At 44.6% G+C, this 27,582-nt stretch overlaps 1 protein-coding gene across 1 annotated transcript in view; it reads right to left on the bottom strand.

Annotated features, from left to right (window-relative positions):
* Positions 1-27,582, bottom strand: part of PLXNC1 (plexin C1) — a 141,906-nt gene that overhangs the window by 110,510 nt on the left and 3,814 nt on the right. The window contains exons 2-3 of the mRNA XM_027107196.1: positions 12,357-12,497; positions 988-1,122 (exon numbers count right to left, since the gene is read on the bottom strand). Coding sequence (XP_026962997.1) covers positions 988-1,122; positions 12,357-12,497 — 276 coding nt within the window. The remainder of the gene's footprint in view (positions 1-987; positions 1,123-12,356; positions 12,498-27,582) is intronic.

The raw sequence follows: 27,582 nt of genomic DNA, 5'->3' as shown, positions 1-27,582 counted from the left end.
GAGGGCATCTGTTATATCCATTATGTAATTATGTACGTCTCACTTATCTTCTTTGCACTTGTATGTTCAAATGGTCATGGGTCAAAACAACCATGCCAGAATTGCCTGTTCGGTTTTCACAAATTTGGGGTTTGATCCTATTTATCATGGGCTTTAACATCAGGTAGAATTTAAGTCCTGGCCCTGACAAGGCTCTATCTATATCCTTGAGAAGATATTTAACCTCTCTTAGTCCTAGTTCTTCATATATAAAACAAGGGTAATTTTTATCTCACTAGATTATTGACAGATTTCATTAACATTGTTTATTATACTTTGCGGTGTGTGTGTGTGTGTGTGTGTGTGTGTGTGTACAATTCTATGCATCTAGAGAGACCCTCTTTGGAAGAGTAACTAGCACAGCATCAGTAGGGACTCAGTAACAATTAGTTTCCCTCCTCCTTCCCTTGGTGAAAGCACTTTGTAAAAATGAATAAAATGTAAAAAGGTTTCCTTTTTATTTCAGTAAGCTGAAGCAAGAAGCAAAACTAAAACAGCCAGATAAATTAAGAGAGGGAGGGTGAGTGCCACATATTTCCCGGTTCATGAATGTGTATGAGACTATGGCCTGATATTAACCCCGAATTCCAAAGCCAATCCCGTCGGGTCTATTCATAAATGCATCTAGCCATTCAATGCCCACACGATCAATGTGTAAATTCAGTTACCTCGCTGATTACACTGCCATTTGCAAGCATACCTTTCTCTGAAAACTTTGCACTGTAAATATAGCCAATAATAAAATTGTCTACATAGGTAATAATTCTTGCTTACTTACTGACAGTAAGGTTTTTAATTCCATGTCTGTGAACCACTGCGCGTCTTCTTGAAGCCTGCAGCAGTGTTTAAACTCAGTAGCTCAAAGGAAAAGCTTCACCACTCGATAATGACACCAATTAAACAATTTGTATTCATAAGACAGAAACAGTAACTAGTATTTCTGCCTACCTCTTTTCCAGCTGTTAGATAGATGTAGATATTCTTCTTAGGATGAGGAACGAGTTTGTAGAAAACAGGTGTTTCTTCTTTAATTTCATAGATAACCTCCGGACAATTAGAAGTCAAATTCTCACCAAGAATAACCTATTTTTTAAAAAAGAGAAATATGACTTCTATTAAATAATCTGAATTTCAGGGTGGCAAAACTTATGGCTTAATCCTAAGATTACATCCTTTCTTCCTCACTACCTACACTGGCTAAGGTACCACGTTCCTTAATCATCGGCTCATATCTCAGCCTTCAACAAGGCTGGTGATAACAAGCTTGGATTTCTGCTTTTGTAGGGGACAGAGTCATGGTGCACGCACACACACACACAAAGCCACTCTTCGGCGCTGAAGCAGTATCCTCATATGTGGACGCTCTTTGTCCAAAACTGGCCTTATGAGAAGCCACAAGTGACAGCGTCATTAGTGCTATGCCAAGTGATCTTAAAACTAAAGGCAGGCAGCCTGACAGGTACCCGCATGGGTTACTCTGATTCTCCTCTATGGGTCTACACAGTTCTGTGTTTTCAAGTAACCAGGACAACTTAACAGACCTAAACGAGTAGGTACATATTTATATATAAAATACAAGTAAGTGTGGCTTTGAAGTTGGACATACCTGAGTTTCACTCATCTTTAGTCAATAAACATCTCTTGAACATCCACTATATGTATCTGCCACATTGTAGGTGTTTGCAAAAATGCAGTGAACAAATGGTGGGGAAACCCTGCCCTTATAGAACTTACATTCATGTGCATGCTGGGGTGGGGGGAGTGTAATGATAGACAATTAACAACAAATCAGTAAATTATAAAATATGTCAGCAGGCACCGCAATGCAATGAGAAGCCCGCACACCGCAACGAAGAGTAGCCCCCGCTCGCCACGACTACAGAAAGCCTGTGCGCAGCAACAAAGACCCAACGCAGCCAAAAAACAAAAAACACGTTAGCAGGACCAACAGTATAGCACAGGGAACTATATTCAATATCCTGTAATAACCTATAATGGAAAAGAATCTGAAAAAGAATAGATTACATACATGTACAACTGAATCTCTTTGCTGTACACCAGAAACTAACACAACACTGTAAATCAACTATACTCCAATATAAAAAAAAAATACGTTAGCAGGTGATATAGGTCAAAATTAAGTGGGGTAAAAAGATGGAAAATGTGTGTTCAGCATTACGTTTCATTAGAAGGTGACGTTTTATTTAGAGACTAACAGGAGATGCTGGAGTGAGTCATTTAGATATATGTGGATAAAGCATACTCTTAGAAGAGTGACCCACTGGTGCAAAAGCCCTAAGTGAGAGCAGCCCAGTATGGCCTGAGCAGAACAAGTGAGGTAGAGAGGAGTGGACAGCGAGGTAACAGGGGGGATCATATAGGTTCTTGTTGGCCTGTGTAAAGATTTTGCCTCTTACTCTAGGTGAGAGATGCGGAGCCACTGCAGGGCTTTGAGCAGAGGAAACACATGGTGAGAAGGTGGGGTTTGAAGCATGGATAGGAAGACTCCTCGGAAGATGATTACCCTAATCCTGGAGAAATATAATGGTAGCTTGGTCTCAGATTTGCATCCTGGCTCTACCCTTCAAGTAGATGTGCTCCTCTGAGCTAGCAACTTACTTAACCTCCCTGGGACTCAATTTCCTCACCTCTAAAATGGAACTAACAATGCCTTCCTTATACACAGTGTTGTAGGATCAAATGAGAATTACGAATAATGCTTAGCACATCAACAATACTCAATGGATAATAACCTATTACTAGATTACAAGCACCTCTTGGGTAGGGACCATGTCTTAATCATCTTGGTACCTACCCCTCTGCCCCAGACAATACAATGCTTTTGAAAGTGAAGATGTTCAACATTTTGTCAGTTTGAAAACATCCAGATATGATATCTATATTCATATCTCTACTACTGTGGACATCAGTTACATTGGGCATATGATGTGAAAAGAAAAAACTGGCACCTGGGATTCTTTTCAAAGTCTACTTTCACACATCTACTGAGCAATAACATGCCTGTACCACACATCCTGATGGCAAGCACATTTTCGCTATTTAATCAAAAATTAGGGCTTCCCAGGTGGCGCAGTGGTTGAGAGTCCGCCTGCCGATGCAGGGGACACGGATTCGTGCCCCGGTCCGGGAAGATCCCACATGCCGCGGAGCAGCTGGGCCCGTGAGCCATGGCTGCTAAGCCTGCGCGTCTGGAGCCTGTGCTCCGCAACGGGAGAGGCCACAACACTGAGAGGCCCGCGTACCGCAAAAAAAAAAAAAAATTAATTTGGCTCATGGAGAGCATCCCGCATGCGCTCAGGATGTGGCCTGAGTCTGGCTTTGTCCTGCGATGGTGATTTCCCTCCATCATCTGCTCTGAGTCAAACCCAGGTGGATTTGGTGCAACTAGTAGCTCACTAGGAGCCCATGAACCACTAAGTTCAGTGGCAGCTCTGTAAAATCAATGTAACTAAATAGATTAAATATGACTTTTTCAAAAGGAAAAGCAGCATTTAGGTCCAAAGGGAGGTGGAAAGGTCTGTGCCTCAAGTCATTTATAAATGACTCTACAGCTGCACCATCCAATACGGTAGCCGTTAGCCACACATGGCTATTTAAGTTTAAATTAACTTAAAAATTCACTTCCTTAGTCACACTAGTCACATTTCAAGTAATCACTAGCCACATACGGCTATCGTATTGTATGTGCGGATACAGAACATTTCCATCATCATGGAAAGTTCTATTAGAGACCCTGGCCTACAGAAACCTATGAGCCCAGGGAGACATCAGGCAGGCACTGACCAAGTGCAAACTTGCCAGGCTCCTGTCTTCCCATCTCTAATTCACATTCTTTATTAATCAGCTCAGATTCAAACAGCTGATCAGGTTCTTGGAAAGTGCTTGTATAGAGGGGGAGAGATAGGAAGCCAGATTTAAAGATCGATAGAAACATTCTCAAGTGAGGCTCAGGAGAAGGCTGCTGCCCAGATCTCTCTTGATGAATTCATCACGTTAAAACCATCATCTGGCAGAAACACCTATGAAGCATTCTTGCCAACAAAGCTGAAGCCGAATCTGATCAAGCCTTAGTGCTAACTTCCACCTAGCATCAGGAGACAGAAGGGGCAGAGGAACGAGCTAAACGGCGCCACAAGAAAGCGAACAGCCAAATCCACGGTGGGAGACAGGCCACAGGACAACAGACTTCCTTTCCTCAAAACGTCAACAGAGGTGAGTCATAGGATAGGAGGAGGTCACTCAGATTAAGAGAAACAGAACCACCTCAATGTCATTTGAGGACCTTGTTCAGATACCAATTTGGACAAAACAATCTTAAAAAGACATTCTTGAGTCAATCAGGAAAATTTAGTTACATGGACTTGATATTAGATAATTCTGAAGAATTACTGATGATTTTGTTACTTGCAATCATAGCTTTATGATTATGGTGATTTAAAGAAATGATCGTAGTTTTTTAGAGATGCATAATGAAATATGTAGGGGGTGAAATGACACAGTGTCTGGGATTTGCTTTAAAATTTAGAAGTAAATAAAAACAATTTACAAAACACCACCACTCATCCATTTTAAGTGAGTTAGGAGCTGCACTGCGGTTGTTATTAGAGCTTATTTTATTTTATTTATTTTTGGAGCATGGTGGATACAGATGGGTAAGGGGCTAGAAAGATCTTATTTGGGTCAATACAGATTTATTTACTTGATACCTTAGAGATGAAGCATCAGTATTCTCTCTAGAACTTGGACTTATGGCAGGGAAGCCTTTCTTGCTTGCTTTTTTTTCTCTTTAAATTACCAAAGTGTACATGTACCAGGATTTGCCAACCAGTTTCCTGAACAAGCTACCTCGAGAGGCCAGCAGTGAAGCTTGTCCTGATAACTGCAGGTGCTGGGTTTAAAGGGGTGCGCTTCATTGTGGTGGGAGCGAGACTTCTCTGGAAGGTAATTTGGCGTTATCTCTCAACATTATAAAGCACATACCCTTAGATCCCACACTCCCTCATATATACATATATAATGATATATGTAATAGGTATATATTGCAGCATCATGTGTTCTAGCAAAAGACTGAAACAACCGAAACGTCCAACAATAGGGACCTGGTTAACTAAACTATGGTGCAAGCAATGGAATACTATTTAGCAATGAAAAGAATCAGAAAGCTCTTTATGTATTATATGTTATGTTTACCATGCTATAATAAATATGTATATATACATGTATATACACATATATAACATATATGTTTAATAAAAGGGGAGAAAGACTATCTTCCCCCTTTTGCTCGCAGACATATATAAAATATCTCTAAACCATTACCACTGGTTGCCCCAGAAGTCAAGAATGGGTGACCTTGGTTCTTTTGAGTTTTGAACACTGTTAATGTATTGTCTTTAAAAATAAATACATGCAATTTAAATTTTAAAAGTGTTTGAGGATGAGTGGGTCCAATGGTTTTCCTTTCTCTAGATTATGCAGAGAAGGATCTCCGTACCCCCAAGGAAGTTTCCATTTTCATCACATCTTTAATTTTACTAAAGCAACGTGCTGCACAGAGGGACTGGGGTCTCTGCTTCAGCACGGCCCTCGGCTCTCTCAGATGACTACAGGAAGGATCTCCTCCTCCTCTGGATTTCTGTTAATATCACCTCCAACCCCACCCCCAACCCACAGAGCCCAGCCCAGCACAGGGGCATGGGTGGAACACTTAGATCTTCTAACTGCAAAAGTCACATCAACATCAACACAGAAAAGAAAGCCAGCAAGACTGGAGCTGGGCCGCCTCGGAAAAGAATACGATAAGTGAAGCGATTCAGGAAGTAACGGTGAGTCACAGAAACCCAAAATGGGTTGAATTTTGCATAAGAGAAAATGCATTCAATACACACACACTCCTCAGGCATGATGTGGATTTTCATCTATTACTTCCAGCATACGACCTTAATATAGATCTAATCTGAAGTCAACCTGAGCCTCTGCCATGTATATTCTTACATACCCTTTCATCCATCTCAAATATCACCTCCTCTGAGAAGCCTTCCCTGGTCACCTTTCTACCATACCCCACTGTCCCTCTCTACACATCACTCTGTTTTCTCCACAGCACTTATCACCATGTGAAATGACTTCATTACTGGTTAATCCATTTAGTTGTTTTCTGTCTTTTTCTTCCCACCATGAGAGCAGGGGCACTGTTGGTTTTGTTCACTTTTATATCCTTGGCACCCAGAACAGTGCCTGGCACATAAAAGGTGCCCAATAAATATTTATTAAATGAAAAAACATACTCTAGTAGCATTCAAGATGTTATAGGGCTCTTCAGATTTTTCCAGCTGCAGCCCATGTGGAAAACAAATTTTCCCCAATGGAGAACTTCAGTGAGTGTCAACATATTGTTTCTGTTGACATCTTCCTGAAGCCTCATGGCAGGCGATTAACTAGCCTTGGGATTTTCACTGCATACTAAAAAACCAACCAACAAACAAAACAAAAAAACCAACAACAACCCTCCCAGCTACAGTCCTGAAATGTATGGTGTGTGAGACTTCCACACCATACAATTAGCTGCATTACAAGTACAACACCGTCCACGGAAAAGACAGCCTGGTGAGGAAAATGAGGGGGAGAAAAATTAAACAAAAGACTATTTCTTTTTTTTTCTTTACTATTAACATGACATGGGAAAGCCATGGGTGTTCAAAATGCTAAAATACTTTACACGAAATTTCTTTCCTTATACCTCACTCTGTGAGGCTGACCAGGTAAAGGGTAAACCAAAAATTCTCACTTATTTTTTTTTTTCCATCAACAGTTTCTAAGAAATGCTGCAAAGGAGACTTAAACCACACACACACACACACACACACACACACACACACACACACACACACGAGGAAAGCAAGATAATTATCCAATAGCATTTACTGTGCTTCAGTAAGTAGGAGTAATAATAAAAATGAAATATAAAGATTAAAGCAAATTACTCTCTGGTTTCCAATCTACTGATTTTGATGTAAGTAGTAAGAGAAGCATACAGCCTGAACCATGAGTTCTAGATTTGTGGATTACACGGGCGAATTTGTTCCGAATCAGGGAGTCCCTGCACACTCACACACTGGAAGGAATGAGATGGGGGTAAACTTGAACGTGACTTTCTCAACAGCCAACCACGGAGTCCACTTTCAAGTTCTGACAGTTCCCACTGCCTTTACTTTTTGGTCTGTTCCCTCAGCTCAGCGTCCATTGCCCTCCCACTTCCAGCCCCAGGTCCTGTCCTGGGCTTCTCATGGCCTCCTCTTCCTTATTTGAACATTCTGTGGGAGTATAAATAGAGCTTGGCTTTAGAAAAGACCTGTTTTTGTTTTCTCTTATTTTTCACTCGAAAACTTTAAAAACTAGCGTCAAGGCAGACTCTTCAAAGGTTACACAGTTTGGAGGCAGGAAGAACTTTCTGGAAATGGGCTGAATCTCACTCCATGGTTTGGATAAATGACATCCACTAGTAGGAGCAGAGTTTGGAGAGCTACATAGGTAGCCAGTCCGGACTCAGCGTGGGCGTGGTGCTTCTCTGCTGGATATGGGGAAAGGGCATGATACGGCTTTCTGAATCCTGAACCCTGCTTTAGGCCTAAGGATGTTGGAGAAAACCAACCCTAGCCTCCTGCTGCTGGAGCCATTCTAAAAATCAACTTGAACACAGATTTCCTACCATTGCTCTAAAGGAGTTCACTGGGGAAAAGCAGGGGTTCCTAAGGGGGTTCAGAGGCTCCCAGGAGCTACTTGTAGCCCCAAGAGGAGAGGGCTCCGCCTTCCTCTAACACAGAAGTCTGCACTCAGCTGGGCTGTTAGCAAGCTGTCCCTAAAACCACAGAAGCCATAGAACCTTCTCAAGAAACCTCAAATACTTGCATCTTGATGTTAACCCAGGTATTCCAACATTAGAAAATACAAAATAAAAACCAGTTCCACAAACTCTCCCAAGCTCTAGAGAACACATCTGAATTATCAGTGCAGTCTGTTTGGGAGACTGGTTGCTTCCATCCAAATCACCTTGAGCAAGTTACCTAACCTCTCAGAGCCTCGGGTTTTTTCATTTATAAAGTGGGAACGCTAATAGTATTGAACTAGTAAACCCATGCAGACACTGGTTCTAATGCCCGGCACATAGTAAGAGCTCAGAAATGTTAGCTGTTATTATTCCTCGCCTACTGCCTTCTTTTCTTCTTTGCTTACAAGAAAGGTTAATGGGCATGGGTGAAGTTATTCCAAATTTCATTACTTATTTTACCACCTGGAAAAGTTCAAAATATTCAATTCTGCCCTTGAAATAAGGACCATTTTCTACATGCAACAGAGTCAGCTCAAAGGAATCCAAACTGCACCGTAGTCTGTACCACAAGCTGGAGAAAGAGCACGTGTTTATAAGAATCCTGGCCACACACCACGTGGGATGTGAATTCCCAAAAACGGAGTTCAGTGTGGCTCTACTTTTTCAGCTGATCTCAGTGAGGATGCTGACGACTGAAAAATTATAGCATGCAATCATGCTCAGAAAGGAAGTAAAATGAGGAAATATCCAGAGGAAAAAGTGACTGGACATCATCTGTCTCACGACCACTAGGATGGCAAGTCGACAATAAGGGAGCAGATGAGATATTCGCAAAGGACGCTTTCAGTTTCAAATTCCTTCAGGTTTTCTAAAACCTTACAAAGGGATTTAGAAATAAAAGTAGAAGAGGGCAGTAAAGGTATTAGCATATTGTGAAACCTTTAATTTTTCCGCTCATCATCAATAAAATCTTACCTTCAGAGGTAGTGCCAGATGACTCGGAAGAGTGCATGTCTTTAAAGTCACTTTAAAAGTGATTCAATATCTCGGCTTAAGCTCAAAATGATGTTTCCATATAATAGAATATGATACAGCTATTTTAAAAGACTTTACAGTTTGCCGTAACTTTTTAATATAAGCGTTTTCCCTCATTAACTGAAGAAAAAAAGGATGCAAAACTGAATAGAGTCTGACCTCAACTATGTTAAAAAAAAGAATCTAAAATGCTGACAGCAGCTGCCTCTACATAAGAAAACTAGGGGTATTTTTTCTTTGCTTTCCCCTCATACCCCGCTACTCTGCAACTTTCTCCAAGAGCATGCATTACTTTTACAATAAGAAAAAAATCATTTCAGTAATATGATACTTAAAATTGCACCAAACTCTATGAAAACTCTGTGAGGTTTTCAGAGATTTAGGAAATCAGAGGGTCCGTGTATGTGTTGGTCAAAAAGAGCAACTGGCCCCCAAATGCTATTTCCTGCCTCTCCTCCAACCAGGCATATAGTACGGTGCCTGGCGTCTGTCGAAAGGCCGTCAACTCTCGATCACCAGGGAAACTGAAGAGTCAGGCTGTGGGTGATCCAAGCCCCTTCTTCTCCTGCTCCTGCAGGCTGCCTTGGGTTGGCTTTTGTTTTTCTCTGCTCATTAGTACCTCCACTCTGTGGCTGAAGAAGCCAAGCTTGTGTCTATCAATGTTCGTCTTTTCTAACAGTTCTGGCGACGAGTCTGGCAAGGGACAAGCTTGAAGTGTTTGAATACAGGGATCTGGAGATCCTCTGTGCCTTCCAAACCGTCTACACAATCCTGGGGCTTCAGGACTCTGGGTGATTTCAGGGGCTGCTCCCAAGCATCTGTACGCAGGATACATAGGGGAGTCTTGGGAATGGCTGGGCTGTCCTCGGGAGCCTGGCGGGGCCCAGTCAGCTCACACTCTCCCCTCCCAACCTCCTCCTGAGGGGTAGAACCTTCCTGAGGGAAGCTGGGGGTGGGGTTTGACTCCCAAGAAGTTATCATACCAGTGAGGTATTCCCTCAGCCAGACGGTCTGCCTTCTTCTCAAGCTGGGATTCTTCCCTGAGCTTCTAAGAACCCTGAACCCGCTCCACTCCCACTGCCATGTGACTCCCTAGCAACATGCTTCCCACTCCCCCCAGAGAACCCTCACAGAGGGGTTGCCCGTGCCTGGGGCAGAAGCTACCAAGTCAGCGTAGCCTGAGACATAACAGTGGGGTCTCTGAAGTGCTTCCTGGTTCAAACCCCTGCTCTGTCACGGGTGACCTTGGACAAATCGTGCAGCTTCTCTGGGCCCCGGTTCCCTTATCTGTAAAATGAGAAGAGTGTGTCTACCTCACTGAGTGGTGGAGGGGACTGAATGAGAACAGGGAGAGTGATGAGCACTGTATAAATGTTAGCAGTCACAAAACAAACAGAAAACCAACCCGCCCTTGTTACTGGAACCCTAAGAACACAGCCACAGATGTGGCTTTTGAAGGTGTAGCCCGTACAGATGCCGAGGAAAGTGAGACTTGGGCCAGCCGTCTCTTCCTCAGCAGCCTCGAAGCTGCAGCTCAGTTCCACCCCTTGGTAGCACAGCATCGCTAAACACCGGCCAGCTGCACACGAACCGCTGGGGTGAACAAACAGGACAGGCGAAACCAGGCCGTCCCATGGGAAACTATTTATAGCCAGTGTTCCTTCACCTCCAGTTTACCATCTAACAGTTTGGTTGGCTCTGCTTTGGGGAAACAGTGTTCTTGTCAAAACACTCGTCAAAAATATCCCAAATCTGAAGAGATAACTGGCAAGGAGACCCAGTTAGGATTGATGGAAACTTCTTCCGCCAGGCGAATGGGTCCAATGAGTCTGACCAGCTTGGTGTAGGTCCAGACGTTGCCTCACGGCCCTGAGCAACTTGTATACAAGGACTGGTGGGTATTTACCTTCCCCCAGGAAATAAAGCTAACACAAAAGGAAAGATGATCAACGTATATTTTAAAAGCATGTGTATACAAACAAACCCCCTCCCATATGTTACTGGGTTTCCTCCAAAGAAAACAGATTAAATCAAGTATCTACCAGGCACTCAGCACTGTATCAGGCTGTGGGAATTCCCGGCCCCCTTCTCCAGAAGCTCAAAATCAAGCTGGGAAGGCAAGACAAACACAAGTGCAAAGGTTAGGCATCAAAGCAAGACATTTGTAATGAGCCAAAAGAATGACACAGACAATGAGTATTTCAGGAGATGAGGGAGAAACCTGATCACTCCAGGCTTCGGAGTCCTCAGAGAGGAGGCGGAGTTTGAGTTGAGCCAAAGCATAGATATGCAGGATTCAGTAAGGCAGAGAAAAAAAAGAGAGCAATCCAGGAAAGGGGTGCAGGGTGAGCAAAGGTGTGGGAGCAGCACACAAGGCACATTTGGAGAAAGCAAGCAAGCAAGCAGGTTTGGCTAATTAGAGACGACCAGAAGAGGAAGGGGTTTCCTAGGTCATCTAGTACAATCTCATTTTACAGATGAGGAAATGGAGGCTCAGAGAGGTTAAGAGATTTACTTCAAGTCACACAGCTAGTTATCAGTGGGAGATCAGCTGAGAAAACAAATCTGCTAATATTCAGTTTAGAATCCGAGCTGACAGTAAATTGACTGGCTATAGAGAGGCAAAGGAGAATCCGCCCAGGGTGAAAGAAACAGTGCAATTCTCAACCACGAATGCTGGTGGAGGTCACAGAAGGTTCTCCGTAAACGCTTGCTGAAGAAATTGATAACTGCTATATAATTTCAGAGGAGTCATGTGTTATCTCTGAGTTTATTTTCTTCTCCTTCCCCCTGCACCTTTCCCCCAGTGAATAAAAATCTCAGCTCGGCCAGTGGTGTATCCGCACAGTGGAAATAAACAGTTCTCAGAGATAAAAGGCGAGGGGAGCCTCAGAGGGTTTGAGATTTCTAACCTCTCTGTGGTGGGTGTGGGTAGGAAGGTTAGAAAATGAACCACCCCCTCTGCGGGCGGCAGGTGGGCTGGGGAGAAGGAACATCTGTTTATTTCTTCTTTTTAGCCCTATAATCTTTTACCTCTTTGAAGTTGTGAGAAATCAGGTGCTTTGTACATTTCCATTATAAAGGAGATAGAACTGAAAAGTTAAAAGTCTTAGGAGGGTGAGCCTGGATGCGGTAGGGGCCAGGTCCCCATGTGCCTCACCCAGGCAGCCTGTGAGTAAGGAAGGGAACCGTCTTGGCAAGTTCCCAGGAATCAAGGGGTCTGTCACTTCCATACATGAGTAGGAGGTTATTACAAATAGATTTCCAGAAATTTCTTTCAGGCCATTTCCGTGAGGGGAGGTGTCTCCGAGCAGTTCACAAAGCAGTTGGTATGGTCTTGTGTATAACCCAGAAGCAATACAAAATACAAAATACAAAAGCACAAAATGGATCAATACTAAAATCGACATGGAAGAAGGCACAGAAAACTAACCTTAAGTAACTGGCCATTTCCAGTCCCCAAGAATAAAACAGTCCTGTTCATTACCACGGTGCCATAAACGGACGTCAGGTCGGAATGGATCAAGGTAGATGACGCGATTGGCTGGACTCTTTCAGGTTGATCCTTCTCATTCTGAACATGCACACAAACGCACAAATAAAAAAAAGATAATTTTTAACAGTGATAATTCTCATGATGATAAAACGTCACTCATGCCCACCTGGGAAGGATCCTTACTGGAGCCCCAAATACATTTTCTTAGACAAGATCCCCAGGAACAACCTTTTATCCCCTTTATCGGCAGAATCACCACGCTCGCCCAACCCATGGAAAGCCATTTGTTTACTGTGTATTAACATGTACTGATTGCCAGCAGTGAGCTAGCCATCCATTTAACACTCCCCCAGCTGATATATGAAACTGAGTTCCCCTTTATTGCCAAAAAAGAGCCCACCGCTGAAGTGGGAGGGAGACAGTCTTATACATGGCTGTTTGCAGGATCAGGCTGAAATTTATTTTAACAAGGGTTTGGCTTCTGTGAGGTTAAACAAGCCACTTCCAGAGACGTGAGACGGACCATCCTATTGGGTGTGACGGCAGAGAGGAGGGACTCTGGATTTACAAGAAGAGTGCAGTGTGTTAGCCCAAAGACAGGGTAGGTCATTCAGAGGGCGAAGAGGGAAAGACAGAGTCGTGGATGGTAGGTAAGACAGAGCTGCAGGGCTAAAGAGGAACCAAGCACAAGGGCTGGACCCGGTGCTGATGTTCTTGAAGAAGAAATGGAAAGCCTAACTCTCAACCTGAAGGCATTTAAATGGTCTGAGGTTCTGAGCACATGGAATCACATGCTCACTCCTGATCATTAAATAAAGCCCCTCTTCAAATCCAGAGCAGACAGTGTGTCGACCAAAATGTCTTTTTCTTCCTTGTTTAAAGGCATGAAGTGCTTCCTGCTGCTTCCTGCTTTCAACGACAGGAAACCGAGTTTGTTACACAAATCTCTGGAAGATAGGAGCTAGAAAGAGTCGTTGCCTTCTGCAGCTACTGAACACAGTGCGATAGCATACTTTATCTGCCAGAGTTTGGTTCCCAACTGTACTAAGGTTGGCGAAGGCACATCTACGCTTCAACCAATAGGAGAGCCAGCAAACTTCTGTAAGCATCACCGCAACTCCTAAAACTGCCCCGTTTGGAGAGGGGAGAGGTAGGAAGGGGGAGGCTAAGACTTGTTAACCTCATTATATTACTGCCGACAGTGTTTATGTCTTTCAATTTATGTTTTATTAAATATTCATTATTTTTAAACCCACCAAGTTTCATTAACATCTACGCTAAATGGATGCATGGACTAAATTGATTTCAGAAGCCTTTAAAGTGCCGTCTACATTTCTTTGTTGAAGTTACGCTGGGAGGAAAAGACATGCTGGCAAGGATTTCGCCAATGTCGTGATCTCTGCTCAAGGAAAAGATGTCATAACCTAAGAGAACGTGGCTTATTTGCATACAGTATTCCATAGTGAACTCAGTTTAAGAAGATTTTTAGAAAACCCATTGGAGATTTTTTTTTTCCTGTTAAAAATATACTTTTCATACAGTCGGGGAAGATGAGGAACTGTCCTGTTAAAATGAAGATCTCTGTGGGTCTAAGAATCAGAACAATAGATCACTGTTTAGGTAAGGATGCCTCGTGACCATGAGCAGAAAAAAAGAAAAGTCGGTGACCTTTAGATGTAAAAAAAAATAAACCCACACCACACATCTTGCTTTAAAATAAAACCAGAATTGTTCAAACTTAAAATCAGCTGACCACGCCTCTTCTTTTTATTAAATATTTGAGCATCTCAGAAGTGCTTAACTCAGAGAACTGGACGTCATCTCTGCCCGGGCATCTGGAATGTTCTAACACCACTATCCTTGGCTGGAGGACTCCATTTTCCCTCATCCCACGACCCAGACAGAGTAATGACTGTACACTGTTGATTATCCATCCACAAGGACCAAATGGGATAGTGTCCTCCCACGTCTGGTATACAGTAGGTGCTTAATAACTGTAGCTATTTAGATTAGCTAAGAACCGTGACATCACAGTTAGCCTTGGCTAAGGTGGGATGAGATATTCTGTTTGTGAAAGACTGACTCCAAAAAATCCCAGAAGTGGCTCAAAAGCCGAAAAAGAACAAGGAGAAAATTGCTTCTAAATTACTGTCCCATCCCCTCTAGCATCCTTCCCTGGCTTCTGACTGTTTCTCAGTAATTGAAGTTTTCCAAATTAAGTCCTGGATCAATAGCATGGGTTAGTAGTAGGGCCATTAAATCAATGTTCCCGAATTTGAGAGCTGGTGGCATAGAACAAACCACCTGGGACTAGGGGTCAGAGAAGTTAGGTTTGCATTCAAGCTTGGTTCTCATCCCCTGGGTGATGTGGGCAATTTATCAAACCCCTGGGATTGGCCTTCTCAGCTGTGAATCAGGCCAACGGTGTCTGATCAGTAGGGTCGTTATGAGGGAGAGATAATAATGATGGTAGTAATAATAACATGTTGGTACATGCTAGCTGCTATTATTAGTAGTAACTTGCACTTACTGTGTGCTGCTTGGAACATTTTATAATACTCCGACTCAATAAGGATAGTATAGGGTAGTGAGCTGGACCTCCAGGCTTTCGGTCCTGGCTCTGTCACGTTCTAACTAATTTTGTGCACATTATTTAGCTTCTCTGTGACTCAGTTTCCTCCTCTATGCAATGGAAGTGACGACAGCAGCACTTATGTCATAGACTCATCATGAGGACTGAATGAGTTAAGACACAAGCCCAGGTAAAGCTTAGAAGAACAGCGTCTGGCACAGAGTAACACACAGTCCACGTGTGCGATCATGACCTTATTTAAAAAACCAAACGGTTGATGCCACCCCTGTGGCAGTTATGCCCACCTCCTCCTTTGCCACAAAACCCTAATTTTGTTCAGGTAGCAATAAACCCAAGCCTGGGAAACCACGATTAGTCTAAGCCACGCAGTAATCCCATTCCCCGTTGCCTGGTACTTGCTTTCCTACCCCTTAGAGCTAGGGGTGGCCATGTGGCCCAGTTTGGGTCTGTGAGATGCAAGAAATCCACTGGAGGAGCTTCTGGGAATAAGCGTCCTCCTTGATAAGAGGAGGCTCTTGAGGAGAACTCATTTGCCCCTCTTCCCTCACTTCCTCCCTTCGGAATCTGTGATGTGAGGCTCCCCGTGCAGAGTGGTGACAGCTATTTTTGCTTCCATGACATTCAAGATGGAGGATGAAAACCAACAGATTGGTGCAAGGGAAGGACAAAAGACCCTCAGCTCCTGAGGACACCACTGAGCTCAGACTTCCAAGCTTTAAACTTTTTACTAACAATGATGTTATGGTTTAAGCCGCTGCTAATTGCCTGCAACGCAAAGCAAGTCCCTGTGTAAGAAATGAGAGTCATGGCTGGGGACATGGCACTAGACTCTAGCTTTTCCTCAGCTACAAAGGACCAGGAACCGGCCAAGCGCTTGTTCCTCTCACCCTGGAGGATCCTGGCCGCAGTCAGGATTGTGTAGCCAATTACAACAGCGAGCCTGGAAGAAAATAGGAAAGAGCGGGCTTGGACCTCAAGTAAACTCGAAGGGCTGCTCTGGCTGAATGGAAATGGCTTCTTTTGTGCTGGAAACACACAGAAACGGACAGGTCCCTGTGAATGGAAAAAGGAACCCTCTGAATGGCTTCCTTTTGCTCATTTCAGCAAATGCAAACAAAAGAAAGACAGGCTCCAGAGAAACCTGCTCACAAAAGTGAAATTAATACCTGGGGAGCCAAGTAGAAAAAGGGAGAAAATAGTGCAGTCGGCCCCCTGTGTCCAGAGATTATTTTCACTCTTTTTTTTTTGGCCTATTTTCTATCGTGCCCTTCTCTCCCTTTAGGGCATAATCACTAATGTTGCTCTCAGCCTATTCCGTCTAGTTTATTACGTGTAATTTATTTCTGAATTCAGGCCTCTGCTCCTTCTTCTGTGTGTAACAAGGTTAATGCCTCGTAATGATGCCTTTGCCAGTTCTGCATTTCGCGACAAAATCCGATCTTCATTTAGCTCTAAACCTTGTCTCCCCTTTGGGCTTTCTTGGTTCCCTCAGAGTTGTCACTCTGTGTCTCCTGCCTGCCGTGTCTAACCACACGTCCCGCCTACACTTGAGCCCGCTCTCAGAGGGAAACTTTTTTCAGTTTGAGGAAAAAGCTACCTTGTCTCAAATGATGTTTGGGCTAAAAAAGAGAGAGCCTTGGGCTTGACACACCAAAGCGGAACCAAGGCTACTGGGAAGGGGTGAGTGCTGGGTGTGTGTGTGTGTGTGAGAGAGAGAGTGCTCAGGGAATACTGGGCACATCACAAGGGAAACAGCTTGACCGCCTTGTAGCTCCTTCATAAATCTTTCATGGACCATAAACACCCGCCAGCGTGCACTGCCCAATTCCAGGGGCACCAGCCATGAACTCTAGGGTGTGAATGGATTTGAGTACCACGGGGCCCCGCCCCTACCACGCGGAAGATGGCCTGACTCAGCAAGGATCACACAGCCGCTCACAGCCACGCTGTAGCTATTATGGGAACAGCTGGAGGAAATGTGCACAAAAGTGGCCCCTCCAGTGTTGGGGAGACAGCAAAAGTCAAGTCTTTGATCCCCCAAGGTGATGAAAGGACTCCCTCGTTTTGGGTCTTCTTTATGGGGCAGGGCAAATACCAACTGGGACTTCTTACACATCGATAAAAAGCCTCTCGGGCGGTTAATTTTGTAGTCTATTCCTCTTTGGCATACACTTAAGGGAAGCAGTTTCTTCATCATTACTTACCCAGGGGCCTACTTGCAGTTAGGAAACCTCAGCAGGAGTCCTATGCCCAAGATCTGGCCCTGCTCCGTCCCTGACAGGCTGCTTGACTTGGGCAAGTCCCTGAACATCAATAACCGAATCTGTAAAATGGACCCAATAATACACACGCCCTGTCTATTAGCATTGTTGTGAGGCCCAAATGAAATCATGTGTGTGGAAATGATTGGAAAACTATCTGTATCAAGCTAGAGAATGGAAAGAACAACTATTCACCCAAGGTAGATAGTGATTTTCTTGGCCGTTAAAGGCGCCTGTCGCTTTTCCTTATTCTTCTAGAGTATACCGCACTGATCGGGTTCTAACTTTACGGCATCTGACGATCTGAAGGAAGACTTAACCTTGGGGACTCAAATGATCCAAAGGAGAAGTTCAAAGTGTGCAGGAGGAATAAAGAAGGGAAGTTTAGGGACATACCTGGGCAGCCTCTATACCAGGCAAGCATGGGGGGGCGTGCAACTGAGCCACGGGGAACATGCAAAGTGGTGAGGTCTGTATTTCACATCCTCCCACGGGCTCTTCCACCTGCTTCCCTCCCTCCAAGGCCCCAGTGTCCTCCAACCTCCCAGGCCTTCCTACTGCCAAAGTCCTACTCTCCAAGATTTATCCTTCCTTTTTCCTGCTTTACACTCCATCCCCCATCTAAATCTCCATCCCTTCCATGTGGCTACTTTCAGTCAATTACCTACAAAAAGACAACCTGACTCGAACAATTCACAAAAATACATGAATTGCTGATAGTGTAAAAAAATGCATTCTCCTAGATTCTTAGAGTAGGAAGAGACACCGTTCAACCATGTTCTTCCATGAGGAAGCTACTGGCATTCTAGATGGCATATTTCTTCACTATGGGGGCTGTCCTCCATGATGCAGGACTTTTAGCATCCCTGACACCTGCCCAAGGATACCAGTAGTGCCCCCCCACCATCATTTTGACTTCTGCAAAACCTCCCTCTCTCGCACTGCTAAATACCCTCTAAATAAATGGCATCCTCTTCTTTGAGAAACTGTGGAATCTCTCCCAAGATTTCAGAGTTGCTAGAAATTGATTATCTAGACATTTCTTCCCTCCAACTCTCTCCCTCCCTATCTTCCCCATCATGGTGAATGGTACCAACATCCACCCTCAGCTCCTCTCTTTCCATCAGTCCCCACACCCAATACCTGAAAAATCTCAGCTGAATTTCCCAGCAATCTTACATCTATCTTCTCCATCTCCATGGTTTCCACCCAGTCCGAGCCCCCATCATCTCACTCCTGATCTACAGCAAGAGCCTCCTGGTTTCTCTCTTTCAACCTACAATCTATTCTCCATCCAGTAGCCAGAGTGATTCTTTAACGTATAAAGTAGGCCACGTTACTTCTTTGACTAAAAGTCTTCAACGGCTTTCTATCACACTTAGAATTAAACCCAAATGCTTCCCCAGGTCCTATCTGATCTGGTCCCTGCCTACTTCTTCAAACTCATCCCTTGTCACTCTTTTCCTTCACTCTACTTCAGCTCCCACAGTGTCTTTCTTTCAGACTCTTTAACATGTTCCCATCTTTCTGCCTCAGGGCCTTTGCATATGCTATTTCTGCTACCTCCCCTCTCTTCACACCTTATAGGCTGTTTTTTTTTAAGTCCTTCAGGTTTCAAGTTCAATGTCACCTCCTCATGGACACATGACTATAGATCATCCTATCCCTATGCCAGTAGGTATTCTGAATCATAATATTCCATTTGTTTCCTTGAAAATAATTATAATTACATTGCTTTAAATTTTTTTATTTAATGTCTGTCTCCCGGTAGACTCTAAGCTCTACAATAGTTTATCTTACTCTACCCTCTGCAGCATACACCTCAGCATCTGGCATGTTGTTAGCTGTCAATAAACATTTATTGACTGAATGAACGAATACATGGATCAGTATTCGAATGCTTTCAGTTAATATCTCACCAGGCAACCCTGGTACATTGCTAAGTAGGTCTAATCATTACAAAGTTCTACAAAAGTTCATTACAAAATTTGTCCCTTGCAAGCACTGGGCCTTGGTTCTGCCTTGGGGAACAATACTAAACTACCCCACATCTGCTGCCATGTAGCTTGGCCTTCTCTAAATTTCACATCCATAGTTCACTGACAGTTTGCAAAAGACAGTCCCTAGGTCTTTTGCCATCTCCATCTATAGACAGTCTATAGACTCAGTGTACTTAAAATGAGGCTCTAAGTAAACAAAATACTTTAGGTATTTTCGTATCCTCTAACCAAAGTGAAGAATAATAGCACTGTTCTTGTCCCATGATTAGAACAGCATAACCTGTGAACTGCTGCATTTGGCTAACTCTTTAAAATAGAAATATTGAATAACAAAGTGGTAGCATGCAAGAGTAGAAAGAACAAGAGATTTAGGGTAAAGAAAAATGTGGGTTCAAGTGCAAGCTCTATTACTTATGAGCTGTCTCTAAGCAGTCACTTAACCTTTCTGAGGCTTCTCCACCCACCCACCTGCTCCATCCAGTCCATTTATGGAGCACTTGGCTCTTGGCCAAGTGCCTGACCTGTAAAAATCCAGGTGGGACTGAACTCCCTATTGTCAAACTAAGCCAATCAAATGCGTTTTGAAACAAAATGCAGCATCTTGTCATTGGTTTTCTGACACACACAGTAACGGAATGAGTGCTTCGAGTGGGGACCGCACTGACATCCACAGTTCCTGCAAAGAATTCCGGGAATCCATGAAACCGGAGGAGAAAAAAATCCTATTTTAGCGAACTCTGACTGAAATTCAGCATTTCATTTAATTATGAATGCAGACCAGAGTCATATTAACTGAACCTGTGACTTTGTCATCAAAAGAAATCAGATATTTTCATATCATTTTATAGTTGTTGCAGGTATCTCAAAATATCGTTTGTGCTTATCGCTACTTTGAAATGATGGTAGTTACCGCTGCTAGGTCTTGCTATTTAAATGTGCTAAGATATATTACTCTATTTCAAATTGGAAAAAACATTTTGATATATCTGTAGATCAATATAATTGGTTCATTTTGCAACTCTCTCTTTTTATTTTATGTGTTTAAAACCACTGCTCTGAGGAGGGATCTACAGGCTTCCCCAGAGGTCCACAGCACAAGGGCTCCACGGGAGGGAGGGGCACAGAGATGTTGCTAAGCCCAGGAGACTGAGACTGGGTGACACCTATAACTACCAGCTGCTCTGGGCCACCTAGCCCTCCTGATGCCTCAGAGGAGCAAGGACCAGCACGTGGAATCCAATTTCTAAGATTGCTCGCTGATGGCAAAGGAACCTCAGAAGGACGTCAGTGCAGAATAATTAGGAACAGTTGATGTGTTAAGAGAATCTCCTTCTCGAGTAGACTCTTCTAAGACCAGGCTGGAGGGAAAGACCAGGAATCCGGCCTCATTGGTGAGGGAGTCACAGGGAAACTCCCCTCTCTTTAGGCTACCTGGCTTTTATTCCTCCTATAAACACAGCTCCCGGGGCTTGGGCTCCTCTTGGACGCTCTTATCTCGCCGAGCCGTAACCACATCTTCTCCACTAGATGGAGAGCACCTTCCTTCCAGTTCAACAAATACTTACTGAGGGCCCACCGTGCAGTAGACGGCATTCTGGATGCCTGGGAAACACTGATGAGACGCCCCTGGCCACTCCCCTCAAGGCACTTACAGCCCCAATGGCACCGTGTTGAGCCCAACACAGAGCCTGGCCCACGGCTGGCACTCCATAGAGGCTGACAGAGCGGATCCCCAATTCCTCAGTTCCTGGCCAACCGCTTGCTTAATGGCCCTTTCTGGGGGGTCCCAAAGATATCTAAAACTCGACGAAAATTAAACTAATTGGTCACCAACACCTCTCAATTCTACACCTTAAGAAGCTATTTCATTGAACCCCTCCTCTCCACCTGCACTGCCACCACCTCAGTTCAGGTCTCCAACACGCTCACGTGGATTACTGCAGCCCACGCAATCCACCTCTTTCTCTCCACGTTCCTTGCGGCCACTGCTCTAGACCAAGGCAACGTTATTTCTCACCTGGACTACTTCGAGAGCCCCCTGCCTCTGCTGGGGCCAATCTCTCATTCATGCCCCAAAGGGCAGCCATTTATTTAGGAATTCAAATCCAGTGGTGTCGCTTCCCTTCAAAGGCTCTTCTAAGCTTTCAGAAAAAAATACAAGCTCCTTCCCACTGCCCACCAGGACTACAGGATCCGCTGCCGCTTCCTTCCCCAACCTCTTTCCCCGACACTCTCCCCTCTCCACCTCCCTAACTCGACCACACTAGCCTTTGCTTCTTCAGAATGACCAAGTCATTTCCCCTTTCGAGGCCCTGCACTGCTCCTCAGTTCCCCTTGGGGACGTGTACAGCTATCCCTTCTCATCTTCCTGGTGGCAGCACAACCTCCTTAAAGAGAACTTTCCCCAACACCTCAACTAACACAGCTCTCTTACGTCCTGTTATTTCTCTCAGGGCCCCCATCTCAGCCGGGGCCTTAATTCTCTCATCTGTAAAGTGGAAGTAATGACATTACCCATCTCATAAAGTCGTGGTGAGGATTAAACGAGTTCATATTGGTAAAGTGCTGACTTAGGACAATACTTGGTATGAAGTGAGTGCTCTAGGAGTGCTAGCTATCATTTTAATATAAAAATAACCTCTTTATCTGCTGCATGTTTATTGTCTACTCTGTTGATCGTTGGTACAAATATTTCCTCACAGTGCTTGGCACATAGTAGGAACTCAAGAAGTATTTGTTGGTCCTTCTAATCAGCGGTTTTGCCTCTCATCTTGCCTCATCCATTCTTCTGAGTGATCTCTCTAGAACACAATCAGATCACGTCTGCCTAGAGCCCTGCTGCTGTCCTCCATCAGCCATGGCTTTCACACCCTGCTCAGCAGAGTCCCAGAAGTTCCTCTGAGATGCCACAGGGACAGGCAGGGGGTGGGGGGAGGGCGAGCTGCAGGATTCTGGGAACCTCCCCACCCCTGCTTCACCCTGAGCCCCGGCACTTGGCAACGGCCTCACCCAGAACAGCAGGTCAATGATGATTTATTAGCCTTTTTCTCATACTGAGCCTCTGGTTTAAGATTTGAAGCCCAGGTTTAGAAAGTCTGAAAACAACTGACCATCAGGATAAAATCCAGCCATCTTGGCCAGTCTTATTAAGCCCTTTGCCATCTGGCCCTGCATGCTCATTTCTGGACACTCCCCAGCCAGGGCGAGCTACCTGCGGTTCACAAGCTTATTCAACTTCCCTCTTGTGCACAAGCTGTGCCCTGTCTCTGGAACTCCCTTTCTTGCCTCTTCTACTTGGCTTTAAGCCACAGCTCCAGCATCACCTCTCTGAAGCCTCCCAGGTCCTCCCACGCTGAGTGTGACACTCCTTCTTGGGGTTTCTGCACCACCTTTTTGCTAAATCTCTCACGATGTCTTAGGGCAACGTGAAGGTTTGTTTTACTCTCACCCCTTCTGTTACAGCAGGCGTCGGTAAACCACCCGCTGTGGACCAAATCTAGCCTGCTGCCTGTTTTTCTGAACGACCCCCTGCCAAGCTAATCGTTTTTACATTTTTAGATGGTTGAAAAAAATCAAAAGAATAATATTTTATGACAAGTGAAAACTATACACGAAATTCAGATTTCTGTGTCCATAAAGTTTTACCGGAACATCCCCGTGCTTGTTCATTTATATGTTGCCTAGGGTTGCTTTCACACTTCAGTGGCAGAGTTGAGCAATGGCAACCGAGACTGTATGTGGCCTGCAAAGCCCACGATATTGACGATCTGACCTTTACAGAAAAAGTTTGCCGACTTCTGCGATAAGAACATTGGCCAGAGAGGTGGGGTGGGGACTGCTGGGGTCAAATCCCCCTCGTAACTCCTCTGAGGAGACACTGTTTGATTAGACAGTCAAACCCATCAACTACAGAAACAGTAAAACTTAAGTCACACTTCTATTTGGTTTTGTGATAGTATATAAATTAGTATTAATTTTCTATCTTGATGAAAATGCTAAGAAAAACTATGCGCGCAATTGATTAAAAAAAAAATCTTCCCACTACCGTGCCCTGCTCCCACAAACAAGTTAGGCCCAGGATGCCTACAGACTGTGCCCCAGCGGACTTCGGTTGTTCTCTGAGCAGCCCTCAGTGATCATCAGCTATGTGCCACCACACATTCAAGGAAGGCAGAGGTAGGCCACGGAGAAGCCTGAAGGGAGGTAGAGATGATTCCATGCTGCTGTAGTCAACATGGCGATCACGGTGTGGCTCTTCCACCTTCCCATTCCAAGGCAGCCCGCCCACACACCTACTGGGGACCACTGCATGATGGGCTTCCTTCTTCTGACTGCACCTGGGGTCAGTACCTGCCCCAAGGGCAATGAATCCCTACCCTGAACGAGGGCTCATAATCTGGAGTGAAAGGATGGGCTGGACCCCATTCTCTCTCTTTCCTGGTCACTTGAACTAAATAACAGAGAAAGCTGTTGCCAGTTGGTAGCCAATGCAGAGGGTTAAATGCTATTGAAAGGCAGAGTGGGGGGATCGGGTCAGGCTGAGGCACATTCAGGTGGAGGGGGTGAGGGGCAGATGTGTGAGGAAGCCGAGGTGGTCACTACGTAGCAGGACTGAGGGAAGCAGCCACGCTAAGTCACGTTGACGATGAAACCTTAGAATGAGCACCCATCACACTTCCTGCTGTTACACCCCTTTCCGCTGCCGGGAGTCCAGACCCCCTTCCCGCTCTGTACCAGCCCCATCCTAGCACTCCTGAACAGTCATGATAGTCATGATAGTAAATACACACACAGCATCTACTATAGGTCAGGTCGCGTTCATACATATTAACTCATTAATCCAGACACAAATCCTATGAAACAAATAGGACCCCTACTTCTAGATGAAGAAACAAGCACAGAAAGGTTAGATAATCTGCCCAAGTTCACACAACTGGGAAGTGGCAGCTGTGGTCCCAGTCGACCTGGCTCGCGTCTGTGCAGACAACCACTGCACAGTACTGCTTCTCCTCCTAGATCTCCATGTAATCCCACCTGTTTCCATCCACTAAATGCCCCATCCCCTTGTTTGAGCTTGCTCATGTAGATCTTTGTTTCACGCAACCAACCGTGCCTAATTAGGATTGAAACTGGTATCAGGATTGATCTTTGTAAAGACCAGATCCTTCAAGAGAATTTTGGTGTGGTGTACAGCACAGTAGAAGGCTCTAGACATCTTCCCCCGCACCCCACATCCTGGAATGAAATGCAAATAGACTGCTGTCCGAAAGGGTGAAGGAGCTAATTTAACTGTGACCTATAGATTCTTGAGACTCCGACTCTAAACTCAAAAACAGTTAAGACTTCAGAAGTTTTTCTAGGTATTTCCTTTGGGCAATTAGAAGAGGATAAGGAATATAAGGGTAGTGGAATTAGCTGGTTACTTTAGATGACCCTAAGTAAAGCTGCAGTGAAAACAGTGGCACAAATTCTCATCCCAGGTGCCTTAGGTGGACAAGGGAAACTGATACCTTACAGCTGTGGTTCTAAAAGCTGAATGTATATTAGAATCACCTGGAGAGCTTGTTAAACCACAGATTGCCAGTTCCACACCCTACTCTTGAGTTTCTGATTGGGGCCCAAGAGTTTGTATTTCTAGTAAGTTCCCAGGTGATGCTGAATGCTGCTGGTCCAGAGACTACGCTTGAGAACCCTACAAGTTCTTGAGGGGCTTTGTGCCCTACAGCACAGAGCCCTCTCCTCTTGTCCGCTGAAAAGCACGATCACGCAATTAAATTATACCACAAAAGTGGCAACCATGCTGGGTTTCTATGGTCAAAGGTAACTCCCAGATTGGCAGGACCAGAAGCCTGGTGAGCCCAATGAATGGGGATTTCAGAGGAGTGGAGGATGCCAGTTAGGCTCGGACTAGGGAAGAAAGAGGCCCCAACACATCAGACACTAAGAAAAAGACAATGGTTAAGGGAGTATGAGGTGGCCAGGTTCAGGAAAGTGTGGCTGCCAACCACAGATAGCATCCCCAACATGATCCCCCGTTTACTAATTCAACAAGTATTTCCTAAGGTGCTATGCTAGGTACTGTGGGTTCAACAGAGAACAAAACGTTACAAGGTTCCTGACCTTCTGGGGCTTGTATTTTAACTGTGGCTGCTAATAAAGACAAGAGCACCTGTAACCCAGACTTAACAGGTTGAGATTTCTGGATTTAGTTTATGAGCTAGTTCTTCTGTCTGAGAACAAAAGCTGGGAGCCCTCCTTTAAGGTCCTGTAAGTCTCTCTGAGGTCGTTTATAAGCCTGAATACAAAAGGTGCCAGCACTACCTAGAAATTGACCACTGAGGAACTACAACCCTCCCAAAGTCTGAATTTCAAGTGCTCAAACATGCAGACCCAGAAACCCCGTTGGCACTCAAGGATTCTCTGTTCTATTGTCTTATGCCCAGCAAACAGCTGATCCCAGAGCAGTTGCAAGGGCCTAGCAGGCTCCATGTAGGACAGGATTGACACCAGAACCCAATGTCTGTGAGGCTGGACTGTCCACGGCTGTGTGTTACAGGCCCAGATCCTCAATCCTCTACCATGTATCAGTTGTGGAAACCAACCAAAGCTCTCCAGGCCGCAATTCCTCATCATAAAATCATAAACATAAACTACAATCCTTGCCCCATAGGGTGATTATGAGAATCAACCAAAACTAAGGCATGTGAAGTGCTTAGCACAAAGCCTGGCCATAACAGTCATCCAGCAGTAGGAGCTATGATGGCTTTTCCCTCTAAGTGGTTGTTGGGCTTTTTAAATCTCCCTTGCATATCACATGTGTGTATGGGGGTAAAATTCACCATCTAGTCCGTAGACTGCAAAGTGGCTAGACAGGATCATAACAGAAACTAAAGAAGAAATAAACATTGCAGGAAGGCTGTGGATTTTGAGGTCAATAGGGGTCACTGCTGAGTGGCCCTGGGACATCACTTCTGCATGCAGTAGCTAGAAGTGTCTTGGGTTACTGTCTGCTGGAGAGCATGTGAGTGTTTTGTGGTTGTCTGCATGACAGTTAAATTATGTCAGGCTTTGGAATTATGTGAGTGTGGAGGAAGCAGGTGTGTCCCTCTACAAGTGGTAGAATGAACTAGAAGAGTCAGTCCTGTTGGCCAACACAGTAGGAAACATGCCACCCTCAGTAACTATAGAGGGGGTGACCACCACGTTTAAACCACAAGCAACCCCAGGACCCAACTATGGTGGCCAAACAATCTGGAACAATCAGCCTTCAAAACTGAAAAGTGTACACACTTTTCTACCATATGCCAAGGGTAACAGGAGTTCAGAAACAAGAGGAAGTTAACTTGTACATCATTTGAAACATTCACTTTTTATGTTAACCCAAGCACATAGATATGTTATGGAATAGAATGAAAAAAAAAATCACCTTAAGTTTTAAAACACACTTCAAGGGGCACCCTCCAGCCTCAGCCCCATAGCCTAGGGGAGGTTGGTTACTGCCTCTAATTAGGGGACTTTGAAGGGAAAGTCTGAAGCACCAAAGTGGTGGAAAGAATACAGAAGTAGATATTGTGAGACCTGGGTTTACGCAGGAGGCTCTGACGCTTCCTGTGCTCTCTTGAGCAAGTTGCTTAAGTGATCAGCTTCCTCATCAGGTAAATGAGAATGTTCCTCAGAGAATCAACCTTAGACTTGATGAGGGCCTCAAAAGAAGTAATGTATGAGGAAGTGCCGGATTATTAGAGAGTGTCTACAGAATTCGGCTGCCTGGGCACGCTCACAGGCTGAAGCTCTCCCGCGATAGTTGTGAAAGGAGATTCAAAGTTGGAGGCAAGACAGAAAAAGTCACGGCCCAACGTGTGAACGGCTGAGGACACACTCATTGCACAAGCATCTTGTAAATTAATCTTTAGCGGGAGAAGCTGAGGGCCAGCAAATCAGCCGACAAGAGATAAGGAGAGAACCAAGAAATGAGAAAACACAACCCAGTCACTCCTGTCACTTTCCTACCCATGGTTGACTGAAGATGGAAAATAAGAGCGAGTCATCCAGGGGTAGCGGGAGGAGGGAAGCAAATCTAGCCCCTGGTGCTTTGCTGCCTGTGGATTACCGTTAAAATGACTGTGTCTGCTCTGGAGGAATCACTGTTAGAATCTACTGAGGCTCCCTCTGGAGTGTTTCAAGTTTTGTCTATCTTAGGCACCTGTAATTCAGCATGCCTTTTCCAAAACACACTGAAAACCTGAAAATAAAACACAGAACAAATGCAACCCAATGACATCATTGTTCTGAGTGACAACCGGGGGGCA

This window comes from Aethalodelphis obliquidens, unplaced genomic scaffold (genome assembly GCF_003676395.1).
Source record: "Aethalodelphis obliquidens isolate GAN/ISIS:26980383/991018 unplaced genomic scaffold, ASM367639v1 scaffold8, whole genome shotgun sequence".
NCBI lineage: Eukaryota > Metazoa > Chordata > Mammalia > Artiodactyla > Delphinidae > Aethalodelphis > Aethalodelphis obliquidens.
Note: the sequence above shows the minus strand (reverse complement) of the source record. Positions and strands in the feature narration are given on the sequence as shown.